Source organism: Prionailurus bengalensis, chromosome D2, assembly GCF_016509475.1.
Source record: "Prionailurus bengalensis isolate Pbe53 chromosome D2, Fcat_Pben_1.1_paternal_pri, whole genome shotgun sequence".
NCBI classification, from domain to species: Eukaryota; Metazoa; Chordata; class Mammalia; order Carnivora; family Felidae; genus Prionailurus; species Prionailurus bengalensis.
The window spans coordinates 75,649,997-75,673,949 of NC_057351.1; the positions used below are offsets into that span (position 1 = coordinate 75,649,997).

At 42.0% G+C, this 23,953-nt stretch overlaps 1 protein-coding gene across 2 annotated transcripts in view; it reads left to right on the plus strand.

Moving 5' to 3' along the window:
- The first annotated feature begins 283 nt into the window (after window positions 1-283).
- The window catches only part of INPP5F (inositol polyphosphate-5-phosphatase F), a 90,102-nt gene continuing 66,432 nt past the window's right edge, over window positions 284-23,953 (plus strand). The window contains exons 1-2 of one of the 2 annotated variants that reach the window (XM_043597704.1): window positions 284-624; window positions 21,835-21,915. In XM_043597704.1, coding sequence (XP_043453639.1) covers window positions 528-624; window positions 21,835-21,915 — 178 coding nt within the window. In that variant the 5' untranslated portion in view covers window positions 284-527. The remainder of the gene's footprint in view (window positions 625-21,834; window positions 21,916-23,953) is intronic. The other variant, XM_043597703.1, reaches the window with a different exon arrangement.

The following is a 23,953-nucleotide window of genomic DNA, read 5'->3' on the forward strand; positions in this document are numbered from 1 at the left end:
AAGGCGGGCCCGCCAGGGGAGGGGCCTGGGAAGAGCGGGCGGAGGGGTGAAGGAGGGGGAGAGGAGGGAGAAGGAAGAGCCTGAGGGGAGGAGCCAGGAGAAGAAACCCCGGAGAAGCTGGAGGAGAGGGCGGCGGAAGGGACAGGAAGAGGAGCCGAGAGGGAAAAGGCGCGCGGAGGAGACAGGGAGGAGGAGGAGCCTGGGAAAAGCCGGGGGAGGAGCCAGAAAAGAGGGTGGAGCCTGGAGCCGGGGGAGGTGCCAGAGGCGGGGCCGGGAAAGAGGCGGAGCCGAGGGAGAGGCCTCCAAGGCCACCGCCGCGGCCGCCGCCGGTGCGCGTTCTTCTCCCGCGGGCCTGGCCGCCGGGGCGTTCCCTCAGCCGCCGTTCCTGGAGGCGTGGGTTCTGGCGGCCCCAGTCGACTAGTACGCCCCGCGCGCCCCCCGCGGGTCGCCGCCGCCAGGGCCGGGGGCCGCGGAGACCTGGGCGCGCCCGGCCGCCGCCGCTGCCTCCCTCGGCGCCTGGGGCCGGCATGGAGCTCTTCCAAGCCAAGGACCACTACATCCTGCAGCAGGGCGAGCGCGCGCTGTGGTGCAGCCGCCGCGACGGCGGCCTCCAGCTCCGACCGGGTGAGACTGGCGGCGCGGGGTGGCTTCGGGCCCGGTGCGGCGGGGCGGGGTGGGGGGCGAGGAGGGGGCGCGGCCGGGCCCCTAGCCGCGGGCAGCCCGGCGGGCGCCGACTGCGGCTCAGGCGCGCGGGGCGGGGCGGGGCGGGCGCGAGGGGAGGCGCACGAGCTGTCATTATTTCCTGGCGGGAGGGAGCGCTTGCCTCGCCCCTTCCCCTCCGCGGGGGACAAAGGGCCGGCGACCCTCGTCCCTCCGAGCGCGCCTCCGCGTCGAGATCCGCTCTGCTGCCAGTGGGGAGCGGATCCGAGCCGAGTCGCGGGGTCGGAAAGTTGGGGCGAGGTGCGCCTGGCCTTAGAGGCCTCTTCCACTCTGGAGCGGTTCTGGCACGTCCTCTGAGACAAGTTCTGGGTTTGAATCCCGTCCGGATCTCAGACCAGAACCGACGCACCAGCTCAGTGGAACGTCCTGCCGGAGCTTCACTCCCTGTTGACATCTGTGTGTTTCTGGTCCTTTCTTGTTAAAGGTGTGACTTCCTTCTGCCTACCTCGTAAGCACCCGATTTAAAGCACCCTTTCTTTGATTTTAGTGTTACGGTTGAACTGCATCGTAATGTTAAACTTTTAATACTTTTGTATGACTCAGTATTGTGTGATACAGGATGTGTCGTGGGGCCACATTTGGGTGTCATATAAGCTGTTAGGAGATGCCTAAGTCTGCAGCGATGAGTTTGTGTTAGGAAAGTTAGTTGAGAGTGGTGAGTTAAATAGAGCAGTCCCTGCCCTCAAAGAGCTGACAGTCCAGGACGCGGTTTCCTTTATTGGGGGGCGGGGGAGGGGGAGGATCTCAGTGCACCTCTCCTTTGAGGTTCCCAGTTATTTTTTCCTGAGAGCCTCCGAGAGCTTTCATTTTAGGAGAAGTGAGAGGACAGGGCTCTTTAAAGAAATAGCCAGAACATTTAAAATTTATTTGTAATTCAGTGTGTATTGTAGACAAGAATTACATGGTATGAATTGAGAAGTATAGAAGGTCCAAATGAGCTTTTTCACATGACAGCTGTTAGTGTTTATAACAACATGGTTTCCTCGGAGCTTTTCCCTTAATAGGTTATTCCCATTCCCCACAACAACCTTACAAAGCAGGTGGTGGTATTCTCTTTTTCAGGTGAGAAGAAGACAACGTGTGAAACTTGAGTGACTTGCCTGGGCTCACAGAGAGAGCCTGCCAGAACGCTTTCTGGCAGGTTCCACTGCTTTCTTATGGGGGCCTGCTAGTTGATTTGTGAGAGCAGTGAAGGAGAACTTATTATTTTTTCCTAGGCTCTGGCTGTATTTTCCTGCAATTACATTTTATTTCCTCTACTCAGAGTAAAGACAAACTACCACGCTCAGATAAGGTTCCTGATGATCTTGGGACAGAAGTTGCTGTAGACAGGATAAATTTGACCAGTCTCCAGTCATTCTCTTCTGTGTTTTTTCTGATTTGACCATTTGCCTAACACCTCCCACCCCTCTGCCCCTTCAGTTGGAGTAAGGCTTCAAATGCCCCTTGAAGAAAGGTAGATTGCAAAATTCTCCAGGCTAACAGCCGACCCTTTAGATTCTTAGGGCTTGGCTATTACAACTGGATGAACTTGAGATCATCTCCAATTCATCCGGCAGAACACTTTTCTGTGGCACATTTCCTGGACTATAAAATGAGGGTTGGGCTTTGGAGTCCTTGTACATAAAATATGTTTAAAACAGCACTAATTTGTTCGGTGTTTGTTCAGTGTACATCTTGGAGGACAAGAATTAATGTGTTTCATAAAAAACAGCTCTCTAGGTGGTCACCTGTGAATTTGGGCAGTGGATTGAGACCTATATAAATAGGGTGGACTTGGTTGTTTCCATTTCTAGGGCTAGTCTCTCCTTTCTGTTGGCCTCTAAGATTGACAGAGGTGAACCAAGCTGGTGGGATTGCATGCAAGGAAGTAAGGTCATGGAAGCCTTGAGAATAGGAGGGGTTTTAAGTGAATTATTTGTCTTTTCTTTGGTTTGTGTTTGTTTCTTGTGCACAAGAGGCTCTCCAATCCTAATGGTTGCTTGGGCATAAATTACTCGAAGTAAGTCAACTCTTCTTGTATGCTTTCAGTGGAAGGCTACCGAAACACCTACTTCTGAGCTCAAGAAGCTCAGTGAGTCACAGGCGTAAGCCTTTAATGAATATTCACAGGTAATGTGGGCCTAGATTTTGTATTAAGCCATGTGGTTTGAATTACTGTTTATATATCCAAAGTCCATATCAGAAGGCAAATTAAAAGTTTTTTTCCTGAATAAAATGACTGTAGTCTGTGCAATTAAATTCATATCACTTCTGAGGATATAGCAGACCACAGACAGAAGGAGACTGAAAATCTAGAGGAAGGAAGAGGCCATTATGTTTTTGAAGTAACAGCTTGTTTTGATCTTCAGGTGTGTTCAAGTGTAGCCAGTGAATAAAGAATCCCGTGCACTTAACTTTTCCAAATAGTTTTTCCTATCCAGTACTCAAGGTCCTTTCTAAAGAATGGCTATTAATAATGGTATTTTAATTGGATAAGTGTTTTTCAGATCTTTTTCTATAGAATCATTTAATATTGTCTTCATTTTATTGGCTCTTTTCCCTCTGCTTTTATGGACAGGTTTGCTATTGTTTGTAATGACAGCATTTAAAATCTTTCATTGCTTCCTATTGGCTATTTAACTGAATGGGTTACTAGCCAACTCCTTTTTTCTCTTCCAAAGGGCAGTATTATAAAACCAAAAAAAGCCTGTGGGCATTGTGGTTTTTGTTTTCGGCTATTGAACCACCTGAAACGGGACTTGTCTTTTTCCTAGAGACATCAAAAGAATCTGTATTGATATTTAAAGTTAAACGACCATTTCCTTGGCCTGGAATGTTTGTCAGCCCCTTTTCCTGCCTAATTTATTCTGTTAAGTCCCTGCTCAGATACCGCCTCCCCGCTGTGCTCACCAAGGCCCACATCCCTGGGGCAGAATTACTGGTCACCTTTATTGTGTTTCTAGGTGCTTTATACACTTAGTACACACTTTGATTATAGCCCATACTGCCTCACATGGTAGTACTTTGCTTACTTCTTTCCTATTGGACAGCGTATTCCCCAAGGCAAGGACTTTACTCATCTTGGAATGTGGGCTTTAGAGTAGTTAGGATGAAGAAGGCATTTTTGGTTGAGTTGAGCTAAAGTCCTGGTTTTCATATATTAAAAAAATAAATAAATAAAATAAGATAAAAAATAAAGTCCGGGTTTTCTCTCAGTGATATCATTGCCATAAAAATAGGATGTTGTGTTATGCTTAATATTCATTTTAAGCCCTGTTTTGAATATCTTCTAATTGGGGCAGAAAATCTCTGTCCAGCAGGGTGAGGAAATAACCACGAGAAAAGGTGTATTTCCACTTGTGTTATTTTTCTACCTGATTTAGTATCACCTTTTTTTTTTTTTTTAATCCCTGTGGTAGTATTCCCTATTTTCTTAACATTGCTTAAATTTTTCAGTTTTTTCTTCTAGCTAAACACTTGAGTGCTGTTATTTTTTTATTTTTCTGGTGTTTCCACTTTTTTAAGGGTAGTGAGGAGTCTGTATTCATACATAGCAACTGCTTTTTGGTGGATGCTTTTGTCTTGCAAGGTAATGACTACCAGAGATTGTCTTATGTTCTGCCAGGGAAAATGATAAAGCTCCGTGTGAATATTCACTAATCTTCCTAGAGTGGTGTTTTACTATCTGAGAATAAGGATTATAATTTAAAGACTTAAAAAAAGGAATATAAAACAGTCTACTATTGGGGAAGGGTGATAAGGTCTTATCTCTTTAGTCTTAAACATTGCTGCTACTAGCCTTGTGGCTTTGTCTGATATGACGGGTGTTATGTAATTTCCTGCTGAGTATTGGTTCATTCTATTCTGAGACTGAGTGACCATGAAAAGATGAGAGCGAGCATCTGTCATATACATAACATTCATAAGCCTGTAAACTATATTTATAGTTATGATACTCTAATGAATACCAGAGAACATTTTTTTTTGGAGGGGATAGTGGCTCTCAGAATTCACAGAAACGTTTAAAAGTGTTCCTGTTCTTTGTCGAGTTATTTTTTGATGAAAGTTATTTTTAGTATGCCATATGAAGTTAACTTTTTTTGAATGAGAAATTGTAGCTCTGGAATTGAAATAACATAGAACTTTTATCTCTTTTCAGGAATCGTATTTTATGAAACTATATTCAGTTTATTTAGAGTTTTTTAGTGTCATTTGCTGTTTACTTGGGAAAAAAAAGATTTTTGAACTTTATCTTTTTTAAACACCACGTTTACTAAAAATTCACAAATTACCACGACAAAATGTAATTGGGCATTTTGATTTAAAATTGGATTATTAAATCTGTTGTAAAAATATTTTAACCATTTTGTTGAATAACTAGGTTTTTTCCTGGTGTCTTTAGTCTTCAGTTTCCTTTAAGCAGTTTATCAGTTTTATACCCCAAACCCCTTTTCTCCCGTATTTTATATTTCTAACAAGCTAGCAGTTAGATTGTACATTTATTTATTTATTTATTTTTTTTCAACGTTTATTTATTTTTGGGACAGAGAGAGACAGAGCATGAACGAGGGAGGGGCAGAGAGAGAGGGAGACACAGAATCGGAAACAGGCTCCAGGCTCCGAGCCATCAGCCCAGAGCCCGACGTGGGGCTCGAACTCACGGACCGCGAGATCGTGACCTGGCTGAAGTCGGACGCTTAACCGACTGCGCCACCCAGGCGCCCCTGTACATTTATTTTTATGAACATTTATGCGTGCAAGATAGAAAAGACCGCTGTTTCTACTCCCCCACTTCTTTAGCTTAAAAAAACCTAGTTTTTCTAAGGTGACTGATGACCTTTGCAATCAAGTTTTATAGATTGTGGGAAGTTTTTGTGCATATTTTGTTGTCTACATTGTCAACCGAGATTAATCATAGTAATAGTAACAGCTTTTATTTATTGAGCATTTTTCTGAATCAGATAGTGTTCTGAGCCCTTAACACGTACTGTTTTATTTCATCCCCACAATAAACATCAGGAGGAGGGTTTATTATTATCCTCATTTCATAGGTGAGGAAACTGAAGCACAGAGAATGAATTTGTCCAAGTTCAAAGAGTAAGAGAGTTAGGCTTCTAACCCAGTATATGACTCTAAAGCCAAATTTTCCCCAGTATTGACAAAAATGTTTTATAAACCTTTCTACCTTCTTGACTACAGTTATAGGATTTATATTTTAATGGTAATATCTGGAATGTATCTTTCGCTATCGTAATCATTATAGGGTAGCATATGTAGAGAGTAAAAGAGCCTCACATGTCAGAGCATGCACATTGAGAAAGGATCTATGTAGAATGAAAGGCTGATAACTGGGACTACTGGTCAGTCTTTGATCCTACCCCTGCCCTGACTCCTTGTAGCAGAATTAGTTCATGTAGTACAGGGAACATTGTTATATAATTGACTAATTGTTTTTCCAGTTAGGGTCAGTTTATCAGGTTTCTCTTCGGTTCTTAGAACATCTGCAGTTTGGGCAGGGAATAGATACAGGGTAGATCTTTGAGCAGAAACATCGATATGTACTGGATGGGAACTATTTCAGCCAGTGATGAGCAACCTGAAGCCTTTCCCAGTCTCCTGTCAGGAGTCCTAGATCCAATTTCACAGGCATCCTTTCAGAGCACGCAGAGCAGAGAGGGAGTGGAGGAGAAAACGTCTTCGGGGCAGCCACCTTCAAAGAGGGGAAGAACCTCTGTAGAGTCCCTGGTTCCCAGATGCTTGGGCTGTGACCAGGCCTTAGCCAGCAGAGGCCAGGACTTGCCAAAGGCTGGTTTCAGGAGAGGCAGTCTCAAGGCCTTTTAGGCTAGAGCATTCAGGTGCCAGAAACCAGGGAGCCCAGACAGCTTGGTTTTTGAGAAATTTGGTTGCATTGGTGCTGCTCCCCGATGCCCAGCAGCTTGACTCCCCTTTGTCCTAACTTCCCAGGCTAATAACTCAGCCCAAAGAAGAAGGACATGTTGGAGGCACCTGGGTGGCTCAGTCGGTCAAACATCTGACTTCTGCTCAGGTCATGATCTAGCAGTTTGTGAGTTCAAGCCCCACATCAGGCTCGCTGCTGTCAGCCTGTCAGCACAGAGCTCACTTCAGATCCTCTGTCCCCACCTCTCTTCTGCCCCTCCCCTACTTGCGCTTTCCCAAAATATAAATATTAAAAAAAAAAAAAAGGAGGTGTAGATTTATAGTTATTTCTCTAGCACCTGGCCCATAGCAGGTCTTCTGTAAAAACTATATTGAATGAATTGAAAGGATTCTGGTCCCTGGTCAACCCTGGGTACCCCGAGCAACAAAGGGTCTGTTGGGAAGATTAAATGGAGAAGATAGGAACAGAAGACTAGAACACTGCCTGTCTTGACAACAACAAAAACGACAAAAAACGTGCTAATTTCTCATTGTCGTTTTATTCATGAAGGGAGGAATCGGACTTTTAAGTCTGGAATTCAATAAATCTCTTCTGTCTTTGAATGAAAATAAATGGGATGCGAAGACATTTTAATTTTTCTTGAACTGGCCATTATGCAAAAACCACAAATCGCTTGTTGCTAATTTTGGTCCTTGTGATTTATGACAAAATCAGGTTGTCCTTTGGCAGCACAGACGTGACAAAATTAGGTGATGTATTTGCAGATAGATACTAGACTATTAGCAAATCAAACTAGTTTGTGCTGTTGAGTGGATTCTCAGAGCCAAAGGCTAACTTTGGTGTGGTTTCATGGGGGTTTAAATGTGTTGGGTCTTTGTAAGCAGTATCTCTCTATGAGTAAACTGTAAACTGTTCTATTTCTGTTCAAAAAATTTTTTTCATGTTTATTTTTGAAAGAGAGAGAGAGTGAGCGTGAGCAGGGGAGGGACACAGAGAGGGAGACACAAAATCTGAAGCAGGCTCCAGGCTCCGAGCCGTCACCACAGAGTCCCACGCGGGGCTTGAACCCAGGAACCGCGAGATCATGACCTGAGCTGAAGTTGGATGCTTGACCGGCTGTGCCATCCAAGATGCCGTGTTCAAATGTTTTAAAATATAACTTTTAAAAATCTAGTTTTGCAAACACAAGTCCTGAGAAGTGACAGCAATGTCCTAGAACCTCTAACAATTACCTGTTAGCAAGTCTGAGTTATAATCATTATGTATTAACCGACCATAATTGAACTGAGAAGAACATTTGGAGTATGTTTAACAAAATAGAGAAATAATACATTTTTTAAATCATCAGTAGCTGTTGATAATATGTTAAGTAATAATGCATTAATAGTATTTTTCAACTGATGACAAACCCTGAACGTTTAGCATTATAGTACTATCACAACATATACTGGTAAGATCTTAATTAAATCTCGTGCTCTGTTAGGATGACTCATTTTCCGGTTGCTGTGAGACCCTTAAAGAAACTGCTCTCATTCACAAAAAAGCATCCACTCCTGGTTGCTTTCTTTGGTAAGCCTGGTTGAATGAAATACAGGTTGATTTTAGGTCAGTGTTTCTTGTTGTTATTTCTTTTAAGGTAATTCATTTTATCTCAGGTCGATTCAACTTTAACCAGGCATTTCTTTAACTTTATAGTGGGATATTTAAAAATACATTTTCTTTATGAATCTTACTTAAAAAAATTTTTTTTTGTAATGTTTTTATTTATTTTTGAGACAGAGAGAGACAGAGCATGAGCAGGGGAGGGGCAGAGAGAGAGGGAGACACAGAATCCAAAGCAGGCTCCAGGCTCTGAGCTGTCAGCACAGAGCCCGACGCGGGGCTCGAACTCAACGGACTGTGAGATCATGACCTGAGCTGAAGTCCGATGCTTAACCGACTGAGCCACCCAGGCGCCCCTATGAATCTTATTCTTTGAAACAGCTTTTCATTTACACCAAACTTCAAATTTCACTGTTTCTGCCATGGTCAGTGTCTACAATTTGAAACAGTCACAGGATCTGAAATATTAGGAAATTTTAAACATTGCCATAATGTTTTTAATTTCAGTAGTCTGCATGTATGATATTAATGATGCTTCTGAGTATCATTATACTTCATTTTTATGCCAAGTATAAACGTTCTTCTCCCTATTTCAGACCCTCAGGAGACAGAACAAATTGTTGAATAGAGTAATAGTTTGCTACTGTCCCTTCTGGGTACTTCCTGAGCTCCAGGATTCGATTCTTTCTAGTAGCTGTTACATTTATCCCCCTTTACCTCTTTACAGTGCACATCTCCCTTGATTTACAATGGGGTTACGTCCTGATCACCCCTCATAAGCTGAAAATACCATAAGTCGAAAGCGCATTTAATATACCTAGCCTACCAAACATAGCCTAGCCTACCTTGAACATGCTCAGGACACTTTAGTTAGCCTACAGTTGGGCACAAATCCTCTGACGCAAAGCCTATTTTATGATCAGGTGTTGAATATCTCCTGTAATTTGTTGAATACTATACTGAAAGTGAAGACAGAATGGCTGTATGGGTACAGGATGGTTGTTTCGGGTGTGGGTTGTTTACCTGTGGGGTCACGTGGCTGACTGGGAGCTACAGGTACCCGTGACTGCCCAGCAGCCTGAGGGTATGGTATTGTGTAACACTAGCCCAGGGCGGGATCGAAATTTAAAATACAGTTTCCACTGCATGTATATTGCTTTTTCACCATTGTAAAGTCAAAGTCGTAAATTGGACCGTCGTGAGTGGGGGACCATCTGTATTCCCTTCTCGCAGAGAAGCAGCCTCACTTTTCCCCCTCAAATTTAGCATTCTGTTTGTCTCCTTCCAAATTATATTAAGTCTGAAATTCTGTGAAGTTATTTATTCTCTCAACATTTATTGAAGACCTGTCTACTGGACACTGTGCCAAAGAAAAAGATGGATAAAATGGTATACCTTAGCCGAGGGTATGGTCCAATGAGGGAGAGACACACAGGATTCTAGAGTGACAGGCTCTGTGACAGAGATGTACAGCCCAGCTCTGTGGGAGGCTTGAGTTGGGTATTGAAGTTCGAGGTTTTAGTGTTGTCTTTTTTTTTTTTCCCCACAAGATGGTGAAAATCTGTTTTTCTTCCTAGTAAAAGGAATGGGAAGAACGGTGCCCTTTTATTTGGTTCTGTGAAGTTTCTACCAGCTGTAAATAGTCTGATTGTATGTCTCCTATAAAAGTGGGAAGCCCTGGAAGAAACTGGCTGTATACCTTAGTAGACTGCTATGGACTTTATTTCCTGGCCAGACTTCATGCTTTGTATGCACACTGCGTTCTAATTGGATATCTAAAAAAAAGTTGATAGTGGCCAGACTGAAGTAGTCCGGGCTCCCCCCCCTACCTCCCACCCACAGACACTCTGCTGTGGTCTTTGTTTTTTGATCTAGAAGCAGTTCATTTGAGGCCAGCTAAGGTGGCAAATCCTAGATCTGATGGTGGGTTTGAAGGCGGAGCTTTTTGTTGGTGAGGGCCTGTGGGGGGGAGAATGACACAGACCATCCTAGATGGAAGGGGTCAGCTTTGAACAAACTTTCCAGGAAAAGCCAGGAAATTATTTAAACACCAGCTGGGAGAAAGGTTGTGTCTATTTAATAACTGAAGTGCTAATTTTATGCATCTTGGTTAAGAGCTCTAAAATGAGGGAAAGAATGGGTGCCTGGGTGGCTCAGTTGTTGGGCTCAGGTCATGATCTGGCAGTTCACGAGTTCGAGCCCTGTGTCGGGCTCTGTGCTGACAGCTCAGAGCCTGGATGGAGCCTGCTTCGGATTCTGTCTCCCTTTCTCTCTGCCCCTCCCCTGCTCATGCTCTGTCTGTCTCTCTCTCTCTCTCTCTCTCTCTCTCTCAGAAATAAACATTAAAAAAATTTTTTTTAAAGAAATAAGATGAGGAAAGAAAATACCAATTATTAGCTCTGATTTAGCTTTCAGGATCCCATTTCTGAAAGATCTATCAAAGAACTGTTTTGGGGAGCACAGAAGGTGAGGGGTCTATCCCACCCAACACAATGCTGTTCCTTGGGTAACGCATTATGAGTTTACTGTTCAAGGATTTATCTAATCCTTATTTGACCTGATCATATCGTCAGCTTCTTAAGGTAATGAGTTTGGAAAATTGCAATTTAAGCTGTACTTGCCTTCATTTATTCTCAAACCAGGTATCTTAGACATGTATCAGACCAGGTCTTTTAGACATGTATCTCCTGTGCTGGTATTCTGAATGCACTGTGGAGTCCACACCTTTCATAATTCTATACATTTCCAGCAGGTCCTCCCATGACCTGATTACATTGTCTGACCTTTCACACACAAAAAAGTTGTTTTTTTTTTTCCCCTTTTATTGTCCTCTGTTCTTTTTCGATGTGCACTGGCCTTCTCTTGAGATGGGACAACTGGGACTTTACGTGTCAGAGAATCATAACAGTTTTTTGATTGGTTATTGGTAGAGTTTAAAAAACAATTTCTGATACCCTTCATGATCATGGTCAAAACTTTGTGGCTCTGTTGCTGCACCATAATTAGATCCCCGTTTTAATAGAAAAGTCTGAAAATTCTTAAGATCCCTTTCCTAAGTAGTGTCTCTCATCTTTTAAGTATATGGGTAATTTTTTGAAACATTTTTTTTTTTTTTTTTAAGTCTGTTTATTTTGGGAGAGAGTGAGAGAGCACAGCGGGCTCGCACATGCACACGAGCAGGAAGGGGCAGAGAGAGAGAGAGAGAGAGGGAGAGAGAGAGAGAATCCTAAGCCGTACTTTATTTCATGGAAGTATTTAAAGTCCTACATGGCACAGGCATCCTCTATGAATCAAAGTGATTGATAGAATAAAATTACTAATGCAGGTTCCACCCAGTAACCTATAATCCCTTAGACGAGTAATTCTCAATCGGCCAGTACATTAGAATCACCTAGGGGAGATTAACAAAATACCTATGCCAGGGCCCCACCCTGACCAACCGAGTCAGACCCTCTGAAGGGGTGGGGCCCAGGCATCCACATTTTCTCAATGAGAAGCCAGGGTCAGTAACCATTGAGTTGGAGTTCACATGGGGAAATCACCAGCTGCTGGAACTTCTAAATTGGGTTAGCTCTCTGGCTTGCTTAATGCTGGAAAATAATTACCATTAGTTCAAAGAAACGTGTATCCAACTTTGCATTTCTAAGATGGCACCTGAGTCAAATTATTCCCTAACCTGTTTCCTTGCATCATTCTGAGAACTGAGGCATGGATGAGCTACTGATGGGAACTTTCAGTTCCTCACGGTAGAACCCTTTTCCTCATCTGACTTTGGTATTGGTGATTGTCTTTCAGAGCAGTAATATCCTTTGTCTTTAGCAGGAAATGAAACTTGGGTCTGATTATTTATGCATACCCTCATACCTTATTTATTCTTTTTCTTAAAGACACAAGTGAAACTGCCTATAAACGTTAGTAGATGTGTGACACCCAGGCTTCTCTAGCCAGGGCTGAGGGAGCGCCAGGCTCTCTGGGCTCTTGGAATGAATGACTCATGCTCTCTGCAGGCATACAGTAGTTAATCACTTGTTTTCTGTATACCAGGAAGAGGAGGGCATGTGAAAATAGAAGCCATGTGCTGCCAAAGGGGCCTGAAATAAGAGTGGAAATGTTGACCTAATGGGTCAAACAATTGAGCTATGACAAAATACCCAAATATCTTTGGGTGTATGTTACTTTAATTATTCCACTACATTAAATTTGGTGTTATTTCAAAAGTGCTATACTTTTGCAATTTGTAAGCAACTCTACTATCTAACTTTGAAATTCCTAAATTTTAGAACCTGTTTGCAAATTTCAAATGTTTCTCTTTCAAATTTGTGTGACACATTGGACCATCCCTTTCGAAGGAGCGATTAGAAAGCAGTCTGTTGGAGCACATCAGTTACATGGCTGTTCTTTGTGGAAGGGTGGTAGAGGCCCATTGGTCATATTCTCTGCCATACCATTGCCTTCTGCCTCCAGAGTAGCCGTTCATATTGGTGATAGGATGTCCATTACCGAGTGTAGTTGCTACATATGCTTAGATTAATGTCATCTACATGTGTCCTCTGTACAAGCAGACTTCTGCTAATGCCAACTTTTATTTCCTTAGTGAAGAGTGACAGGTTAAACACACACACATTTTGAAGTGAACTGTGTGCAAGGTACCCTACCAGGCGGCAGAGTCCCAGCAGTTTTAAAGACATACTGAGCTCCCCTCTTGTGCCAGGTACATTGCCTCTTTAGGCCTTCCTCTGTTGTTTTGTCTCATCTGTACGTTGGCAAGGGAAGCCATTTTAAGTTAGCTTAAAGTTTCCTCGAATTTTCAGGCGAGTCTCCATTGTGAGAAATCACACCTGCATTATTATATTTATTGAAAAATAAATGCTTTTAGTATTAAGAGTGCCTGTTGCAAAATGCTGGTCTTTTGGGGACTTCCTTTATTTAAAAAAAAAATTTTTTTTTTTAAACGTTTATTTATTTTTGAGACAGAGAGAGACAGAGCATGAACAGGGGAGGGTCAGAGAGAGGGAGACACAGAATCCGAAACAGGCTCCAGGCTCTGAGCTGTCAGCACAGAGCCCGACGCGGGGCTCGAACTCACGGACGGCGAGATCGTGACCTGAGCCGAAGTCGGCCGCCCAACCGACTGAGCCACCCAGGCACCCCTGGGGACTTCCTTTAAAAACAGTATAAACAGGGGTGCCTGGGCAGCTTAGTCGGTTAAGCATTCAACTCTTGATTTTGGCTCAGGTCGTGAAACTGAGCTCCTGAGCTGAGCATGGAGCCTGCTTGGGATTCTCTCTCTCTCCTCTCTCTGCCCCTCCCCTCCACCCCTCAAAACTAACTAACTAACTAAATATGGTAAAAACAAATGTTAGTCTTTTTAAATTTTTTTTTTTCAACGTTTATTTATTTTTGGGACAGAGAGAGACAGAGCATGAACGGGGGAGGGGCAGAGAGAGAGGGAGACACAGAATCGGAAACAGGCTCCAGGCTCTGAGCCTTCAGCCCAGAGCCTGACGCAGGGCTCGAACTCACGGAGCGCGAGATTGTGACCTGGCTGAAGTCGGACGCTTAACCGACTGCGCCACCCAGGCGCCCCTAAATGTCACTGAAGATAATACTGAAATAACATTGAAGATAAAGTTGGTAGGAGAAATCCATTTTCCACTTCAATCTTTCACACTTGCTTTTACTTATTTATTCATTTGGTTCAATAACTATTAAATGAGTGCCTGCTACCAGTGGCAAATAGGCATAGAATTAATAAACTGGTAAGTTGAAACTTAACAATTGGCCCTTTAATTGGTTAGTTGAAATGATACATTTTCACCTGAGTGGCTCAGTCGGTTAAGCGTCTGACTTCTGCTGAGGTCATGATCTCACAGTTTGTAGGTTCGAGTCCCACGTTGAGCACTGTGCTGACAGCTTGGAGCCTGGAACCTACTTTGGAGTCTGTGCCTCTCTTGCTCTCTGCCCCTCCCCCACTCATGCTCTTTCTCAAAAATGAATAAAATTTAAAAAATAACCTATACATTTATTATAATGTTATTTAATTATATAATATATAATATACAATTATTATATAGATTATTATAATTATTATTAGGAGTTCTACTTTTTTATGTTTCCCATTATGTACATGTGGTTTTGTTTTTTCTTTTTCCTCCCACTTTTTCCTGTCTTCCATTGGATAGCTTGAATTTTTGTCAGGTGTCTTTCTGTTGCTGATGAAAAGTTATACAATACATTCTGTTTATATTTTTCTGTGGTTTTTTATGACTTAGGACCCAGTACTTATTTTCACATACATAAGGAAAGTGTACCAATATTCATGTCTTTTTCCCAAGCATGTTTTTACCCCTTTTTTAGGTTTTTACCTCTTGTAGATTCTCCCTCTGTCCTGTGTAGAGGATTTAGGAAAGGGAGGAAGTTGGCCCTGGTGCTCAATTTGCCATTTGGACCCAAACTGGGTTGCTGGGACTGAGGCTGGACACCCAGTTGTGAGCTGCGTGTTTCATGTTCTGAGGAAACAGGATTCTGGGGGCATATCTAGGCATTGCTATATTCTCATAAAACGTTCATTACTCTGAGAAGGCTTTTGGGAATTCTGGTCCTACCATAAGATTTAATAAGTAAAAACTTTGAAGTTTTTTTTTTTTTTTTTCCTTTTTGCCTTTCCTCTTTAAAAAAAAAAAATAACAAACCATATGTATACCTTGAAATAATCTATGGAACTATTTGAGTGGTAGGAACCTGGAATTTTAAACACTTACTTACATTTCCCGACTCGAGCTAAAAGTTATTGAATGTTGATGTGCCAGACGTTGTGTTGGACGCTTTCTCATGATTCTCTCTCATTTGATCCTTATTAAATACCCTACAAGTTGGATGGGATTTCCATTGACAGCAGAGGAGTTATTGCTGAGAGGGGTTCAGAGACAGCTGTGGAGCTGAGACTCTTCCCCTGGGGCACGGAGCACAGGCGTTACCTCATCGTGCCCGCATCTCTGGACTCTGTCTCATCTCCTGGTTCTGGTGTCTGCCCAGGCTGCTCTTGTGCACCTGGCCCTGTCCTGTCACCTGGATCTCTGGCTGTAGGCCCGTCCTCTCATGTCCATCCTCTCCACGCTGGTCCTAACATTCAATCTCCATGCAAATCTGCCCCATCTGGATGGAATGACCCCTGCATTTACTCTCTGTTGTCCACCCCCAACTTACAGCTCTCTGCCCCACAGTACCAAACTATCTAGAGTCCTCACCACATTCAGTAAATATTTGCATGCTTGTTATGTGTGAAGCAGCCTGTCAGATGCACCGCTGATGAGAGCGTTTTTAATGATCTAGATGGGGGAGGTCTTGGCCTGGACAAGGATCATGGCAGTGGGGTTGGAGAGAAGTGAAACATTCATCAGATATTGAGGAGTAAATCGATAGGACTTGGGGTGGAAGAAAAACATTTTGGATGACTCCCAGGTTCTGACTTGTGCAGCTGGAATGATGTTGGTGAGCTGAAAGGCCTGTTCCAATGTAAAGTGAGGGTATTACACTCAAGAACGTCTTGTAGGGAACCTTATGGTGTTAGAGGTACATTAAAAAAGAGCCCTGCACTAAGTGGGAAGTGGTATTCTGATTTCGACAAGTCTGTGTTGTATTTGGTACAGTCAGCCCTGATATCTTTATCTGAAATAGACCAAGTGACTTTAACTTTGCCACTTTAAGTAGTGAATCACTGTGTGATTCAGTGTAAGTTACCTGACCTCAACTTGCCTCTCCATTCCACGCTGTATCTTCCTTCATTTGTCCATTCAGCATTTTGGAACTTGCTGTGTACCGTGTATTGGGGACATAAAGCTAGATGAGACTAGGTCTCCGTGAACTTCGTGTTCAGGGAGATAGGGAAGTCAGTAATCAGATGCATTAGACCAAAATAAGGTGCCATGATAGAAATAAGCACAGGGTTCAGGAGGCCACAGAAGAGTGCCTAATCAGTTCTCCTGGGGGGTGGAGTGGGCACTGTGTCAGGGAACACCAGTGACTCTTGTTCTAAGTCTGGAATGAAAAGCAGGCAGAAGTGGGTGTGGAGCAGCATTCCAGACCCAGCCTGCACACACTTCTGGGTGGTTGCGGGAAGGCCAGGGTGCTGGGGGGTAGGGAGGGGGCAAGAGGAGGGTAGACACCAGCCAGACCAGCCCCTGCAGCCCTTCCTGAGGAATTTGGACTTTGGAATTTGGCTGGAGGAGTGGAAGTGATACATTCGGATTATTGATGTTCATATTTATGCTTTTCTAATACCTGCTGTAATTTCTTTCATAATATTAATGTTAGACAAACCAGATTTTAGGGCAAAGGGCAACATTTAAAATAAAGGCAGGTGGGTGCCTGGGTGGCTCAGTCAATTGAGTGTCCGACTTCAGCTCAGGTCATGATTTCATGGTTCGTGAGTTTGAGCCCTCCATCAGGCTCTCTGCTGTCAGTGCAGAGCTCGCTTCAGATCCTCTGTCTCCCCCTACTTTGCCTTCCCCTGCTTGTGTGTGCATGCACTCACTCTCTCAAAAATAATAAACATTTAAAATAAAGGCCGTTATTACATCCTGATAAACAGCAGTTCACCAGGGAAGGTGTAATAATCCTGAATGTGTATCTGCCTGACAGCACAGTCTCAAAATGTGAAAAAAAAAACTAAGGGAAAAATGGAAAAATATACACAAAGTATAAGGTTATAAAAATAAGCCCTCTCTCAAAAACTTTTTGGTGAAACAATCAAAAATATTAGTACATACACGAGTTGGGCAAAATAATCAACAAAGTTGATGTAATGAATCCTCACCCTAAGGTTAAATAGTATGCTCAAATGTTTGAGATCCATAATAAGGAACACTTTTTAAATTATGACCTAGTGAGCACATACTTATATGTGTGTACCAGAAACAAAAGTTTCATGAAATGTTTCTCTTTACCTGGTGCAATTTCCCTATTTTCTGTTCTGTTCAGTTTCATTGATGTTAATGTTGATCTCATTATACAAAATTGATTTCATGACCCACTAATGGATTGACACCTTTTTTTCTTGAAAACACTGAGTTTCATGCACAGATAAAACATTTAAAAATTGACTTTCTGGATTCCCTTCACCAAGCCAAGCCTCTGGTGCCCCTCTCCATCTCCCTCCGAACTTCCCTCCCCCCTGCTAAAGCAAAGATGACTTTGACTCCTGCTTTTACTGAGTCAAGGCCATCTGATCTAATCATTTGCTGCTTCTCCAGTGCTATATTTAGCTTTTCACCTTCTCCCAGACTTAGAGAAAGGTAGTGACCTTCCTTTCCAAGGGCAACTTTTACACCTGTACTTTGATTTCATCATCTTCTGTTTTCTTTTCCTCCTTGAATATCTCCTCTGGTTCTTATTTCTCCTTGATTATTACATTAGGAACTCAGTGTTGTTTTTTTTTTTTAATTTTATTTTTTTATTTTTAAAAATTTACATAGGGGCGCCTGGGTGGCGCAGTCGGTTAAGCGTCCGACTTCAGCCAGGTCACGATCTCGCGGTCCGTGAGTTCGAGCCCCGCGTCAGGCTCTGGGCTGATGGCTCGGAGCCTGGAGCCTGTTTCCGATTCTGTGTCTCCCTCTCTCTCTGCCCCTCCCCCGTTCATGCTCTGTCTCTCTCTGTCCCAAAATAAATAAACGTTGAAAAAGAAATTTACATACAAGTTAATTAGCATATCGTGCAACAGTGATTTCAGGAGTAGATTCCTTAGTGCCCCTTACCCATTTAGCCCATCCCCCCTCCCATCACCCCTCCAGTAACCCTCAGTTTGTTCTCCATATTTGTGTCTCTTCTGTTTTGTCTCCCTCCCTGTTTTTATATTATTTTTGTTTCCCTTCCCTTATGTTCATCCGTTTTGTCTCTTAAAGTCCTCATAGGAGTGAAGTCATATGATTTTTGTCTTTCTCTGACTAATTTCACTTAGCAGAATACCCTCAGTTCCATCTACATAGTTGCAAATGGCAAGATTTCATTCTTTTTGATTGCCGAGTAATACCCCATTGTATATATATACCACATCTTCTTTATCCATTCATCCATCGATGGACATTTGGGTTCTTTCCATACTTTGGCTATTGTTGATAGTGCTGCTATAAACTTGGGGTGCACATGTCCCTTTGAAACAGCACGCCTGTATCCCGTGGATAAATGCCTAGTAGTGCAACTGCTGGGTCATAGGGTAGTTCTATTTTTAGTTTTTTGAGGAACCTCCATGCTGTTTTCCAGAGTGGCTGCACCAGCTTGTGTTCCCAAGGAACTCAGTCTTAACGGGTTTAACTGGCTCTCTCTGGATCGCAAAGATTATCTGTGACTATTTTCAGTCATTAGAGCACAAAATTTGGTCATCCTTATAGTTTTTCCAGTTTTTTTTTTTAAGTTAAAATTTTCTTGAATGGCTAATGTGTTCTTGTGGTTCAAAATGCCAAAGATGGAAAAGGGTATTGAATTAGGAGGTTCTCACCGACCTTTTCTTTCAGCTGTTGTATACCCTGTCCTTTCTGCCCTGCCCCCTCTCCTCCTTCTCCCACTCAGAAGAGCTGTTTCAATGTCTTTTTTTTACTTACTATTTTCCCATCCTTCCCTGGCTTTCTTTGAGGTGTTTTCTGTTAACCTCCTGCGCAGTCCTCACTTACTGTCCACCCCACCCTCAAGCTATGTAGCTCCAGGTCCCGTCCGGCTAAGACCCTTCCAACAATCATCTAGTTGTTCCTTTCCCTACTCTTAGTCTCCGCCTCCTGTCAATACTGTCAGCTAATCCCTGGCTGCAGTCTTGTTTTATTTATGCCATTATCTGCCTGCCCTGGTCTCCAGGAAGCACACGCTCATTAGTTTTTTATTCACATCTCGCCACAATTGGCCTCACTTTACTTTTTCCAGTCTTATCAATCCACATTGTCACCACGCCATTGGTCTTCTGTTCTAGACAGCTTGTTCCTTTATTTTTATATCTACCTACGTAGCCTGGTATAGTGCCTGGTCCCTGGCAGGTACTTGATAAGCATTTCTCCAGTGAAGGGACACATTCCAGAACAAACTTTGCACTTTCCTCTGCGTTATTTATTTATTTATTTTTTTTGCTGCTTTACTTATGCTTCAAGTTCCGCTTCTTCTGTGTAACTGTTCCTGACTGCTTTACCTCTAACTTTGTTTCCTCTTTCTTATTGCTATAGCTCATTTGGTCCCAAAGGATAGAGTCACAAAATTGTGGTCTGTTCATTTGAGGTCAAGGTGAAGGGTTATGGGTGATTGGAGCTCTTTGCTTAGAGGGGCATCTGTGTTGGCAGATGTTGAGACTTGGACTGCCTGATAGAGATTCTGGCACACTCTTTGAAAAGAAATCAGGGTATTTTTAGTCTACACACCAGCGTGAATTCCAGTAGAGTTAAGCTTTTAAAAATTAACAAAGATAAAATTAATAAATATTTAATACTGGGTAAAGTACAGCTTTTTAGGTGTAAAGATAATGAAAAAAGGTTGTGTATAAAAATTAAGAAATGAAAACATTTGTAAATATGTCAGAGTTGATGTCTTTAATATAAAAGGGACTCAAATCAATAAGGAATATAAAAAAAAGTGTTAGAAAATATGAATAGCAAAATCATAGAAGAAACATAAGCCAGTTTTATAATTAGAAGTTTAATTGTATCAGCAATGAAAAGAAAATAAACATCATTTAGGCAATGGATGCCAGCAAATGAGAACAATTTAAAAAAGAAATTCTGAATGGCCACAAGCGTGTTTTAAAACAAGCATTTTTATATGTTTCTGGCAGAAATCTTAACTTGGTATATAACCTTTGTAGAAAGCAATTTGGTAATTGAATATTTGAATTGAATATTTAAATTTTTTTTTGTTTTCGCCTAGGAATTTCATTCCTAGGAATCTGCCCTAAAGCTGTTAATTAGGGAGGCAATACAATATTTGCATAATGTTCATCATTTATTACAGTATATTTTAATAATAGGGACAAACTAGAAATCACTTAAATGCCCAAGAGTGAGGAAGTGCTTCCTGTGGTGGAAAATTACGTAGCTGTGACGTTATAGTTTTGAAGAGTTTTTTTTTTTTCTTAAGTTTATCTATTTTGAGAGTGAGAGAGAGAAAGCACAAGTGGGGGAGGGGCAGAGAGAGAGGGAGAGACAGAATCCCAAGCAGGCTCTGCACTGTCAGCATAGTGCCCAACATGGGGCTCGATCTCACAAACTGTGAGATCATGGCCTGAGCTGAAATCAAGAGTCAGACACTTAACCCACCGAGCCACCCAGGTGCCCTGAAGAATGTTTTAAAGACATGAGACAATACTCATGTTATAAGAAAAACAATTTGCATATACTGCTATATTTGCAGTCTTGTGATTTGGTATGCACACAAAGTATGACCTTAAACATAGCAAAATAAGTTATCTGGCTGGTGGAATGGGAGTGATAAAATACTTTTTCCCAATTTTGTACAGTATTACTTTTATAGTAAGAATGCATATTACTTAAAATGTAAATATCTTCTTATTGGTTAGTTCCATGTATAGGTTCTGTAGCAGGATGGTTAAGAGCACAGACCATGCATGAGTCATGCAGGTCTGCTTTGAATTGCATTTCTGCCCAAAGAGGAGTCAACTTCATATGCCTCCCACTGAGTAGATCATTAACAACAAAGACATTTAAGATACAGTAGTCAAAACTCAAATGAATTTGGAGACTATGAACTATTGAGTCTGTAATTACCCTGTGAGTTATAGATTGATTATAAATTTCACTAAAATAAAATTTAAATGGTAATAATTAAAATGTAATTTAAATTTCCTGCTAAGACAAATATTGTTTTCATTCTTGGTAATTTTTTCCAGCTATTGAGTTACCATTAGAGCTACATTTATCTCCGTGTATTTAACAGACTTTTGCAACCTGGGTTTCTCTCACAAGGGAATTAAGCCCTGACGTTCTCACACATCCACTGTGTGTAATGAATTAGCTTCTTGTCTGGTCGTGGAGAATAATATCAGTTATGTGCCATTCTTGGGAGAATTGAGAAGAGTCACCAAAGCGTTGCGTTCTGTTCTGTTCTAAGGACCCCTGATTGGGATGCCTGGCACATGGTAGACACTCAGGAAATGGCAGTGGTTCTTACTGCCTTTGCCAGAGAAGTCACATAAAAGAGCACTGGCTTTCTGGATTTCTTTGCTTGGTGTAAGCTTCTTTGGGAAAACATATTTTCCAGAGTGTGATCCAGCAAGTCGACATCTCTGTGGCTGTTTCCCAGGCCTTGTCTTTGAATCTGGGACTAGCTATGGGCCACAGGATGGTTAGAGAACTCCTCTAACTTGCCCTCTTGCAATGTACCAGCCTCTTTCCTCCACTGCAGGGCGCCAAAGTACTGCCTCCCATCAGAGTAGAATTTCGGCTTGTCATTTCTCTCCCCATCACGTCCTGATGTCAGAAACCTTAATTCAGACCTCGGAGTTAATGCTTTTTCACAAATTGCTTTACAGTTCTGGATGTTCATAACTGCCCTTTGGGGATGTTGATCATTTAGAATAGGCTGCTATTGTTTTAATATGTTTTCTGATGAATATTTTCTCATGATTGCTTCTTATTTTATTTTAGCTACTGATCTACTTCTTGCCTGGAATCCCATTTGTTTGGGATTGGTAGAAGGTGTTATTGGGAAAATTCAGCTTCATTCAGGTATGTTTCTATCAAGTCCTTAAATTTGTCAAATTTAACGTGGCATCCTATGATATTTTCTTCTTTGAGGATGAATGTGGATTCTGTTATGGCTTTGATTCCTTTGCCTTAATTTTAGGTCTGCCCAAAGTAGGTAAAGTTCCATGTAAGTTTCATGAAATAAAAATAAAGCTTGAGGGAGGAGGAGGGATAATTTTACAACCCTTTCTTCCTCTTAAAGAAAAAAAAATTGAATACCTACTGTGTGTCAGGAATTATGCTAGTTGGTAGAATGCAATAGTGAGAAAAAACTGACCTGTTTTCACCCTTGTTGTGGAGCTTACAGTTTGGGAAGACAGATATCGGTCAGTAATCACTGAAATAAATATGAAATTGTCTGATAATTGTGGTAGGTGCTCTGACAAAACTACACAAACTGCACTGATTTCAAGGGAGAGGGTGGTAGGACTAAGACTGCACAGATAGGCACGTGGCAGACCATGACTGGCCTACTTTGGTCAGCTGTCCATCCCGGATGCAATCAACTCTGGCTAAGGAAGGGCATGGTTCTCTTAGCATGCAGTGTGGCCCTTTCCAGGGCAAACTGAGGAAAGGTCTAGGTTATTCACCAGACCGTTGCTTCAAAGACAGACACTTGTATCTGGGGTTCAGAGGGAATTTTGTTGATGAGAAAAGAGATGTTTTATAGGCAGGTTCCAAAAAGTCCTGAAAAGGACTAACTGAAATATTTTAAGTACTATATTTAAATATCTATTTTTCCTTTGGCATCAGTTTTAATGAGTTAAAAACTATAGGCAGCTTTACCATAATTACTGTGTAATTGGGAGCCTAGCTACCTCTGTGGTATGCCCTTTTTTACTCTTCTAAAATAAAATTGTTGCGGGGCACCTGGTTGGCTCAGTGGGTAGAGTGTGTGACTCTTGATCTCAGGGTTGTGGGTTCAAGCCCTACATTGGATGTAGAGATTACTTAAAAATAGAATCTTTAAAAAATAAAATAAAATTGTTATGCATTTGGGAGCTAGGTTGCTTTCTCTGTGTTGTAAAGCACCTATTACTGGAGACCATCTAATTTTCCTTTGTTAGATTCTTTGGTGGTTTTTTAAAATTTGTTTTTATCGGGACACCTGGCTGGCTCAGTTGGTAGAGGATGTGACTTGGAGTCATGAGTTTGAGCCCCACGTTGGGTGTAGAGGTCACTTAAAACAATAAAATAAAGTCTTAAATAAATTTTTTATTATGAAATGTATCATAGATACAAAAAGCTATTTATTAGAGACGTACAGTATAGGTTGTAAAACATACATACATCTGCCACCCAAATTGAGAAATGAAACATGACCAAGGTCTTTGGATCCCTCACTGTGCCTTTCTCCAAGTGTATCCTGCTTCCTTCCCTTCAAGAGCACCTATTATTTTATTTTTAAGTGGGCTCTACACCCAGCGTGGAGCTGAGATCAAGCCCTGAGCTGAGGTTAAGAGTTGGACGCTTAACCTACTGAGCCACCCAGGTGCTCATAGAGCACCTACTATTTTTAATTTTGTGTTTATTATTCCCTTGATTTTCATTACTGCTTTTATTACATATGTATCCCTAAGTAGTAAGTTGCTAAGGTTTGTATTTGGGGACTTTACTATTAAGCTGTTTGTGGGTTTTTTTACTTCTTTTTTTCCCCGACTTAATTTGATGTTTTTGAGATTTATCCATGTTGATATATGAAGCTTTAGTTTTTTATTTTCACTATTGTATGAATATATCCTAAATTTGTCCTTTTTCTTGTCATTGGGTAATTGTTTAGGGGGTTATTTTTGCTGTTAGAAATAGTACCATGGGGCACCTGGGTGGCTCAGTCAGTTAAGTGTCCAACTTCGGCCCAGGTCATTATCTCATGGTTCGTGAGTTTGAGCCCCGCATCAAGCTCTGTGCTGACAGGTCAGAGCCTGGAGCCTGTTTTGGATTCTGTATCTCCGTCTCTTTCTGCCCCTCCCCCATTCTCTCTCTCTCTCTCTCTCTCTCTCTCTCTCTGTCTCTCTCTCAA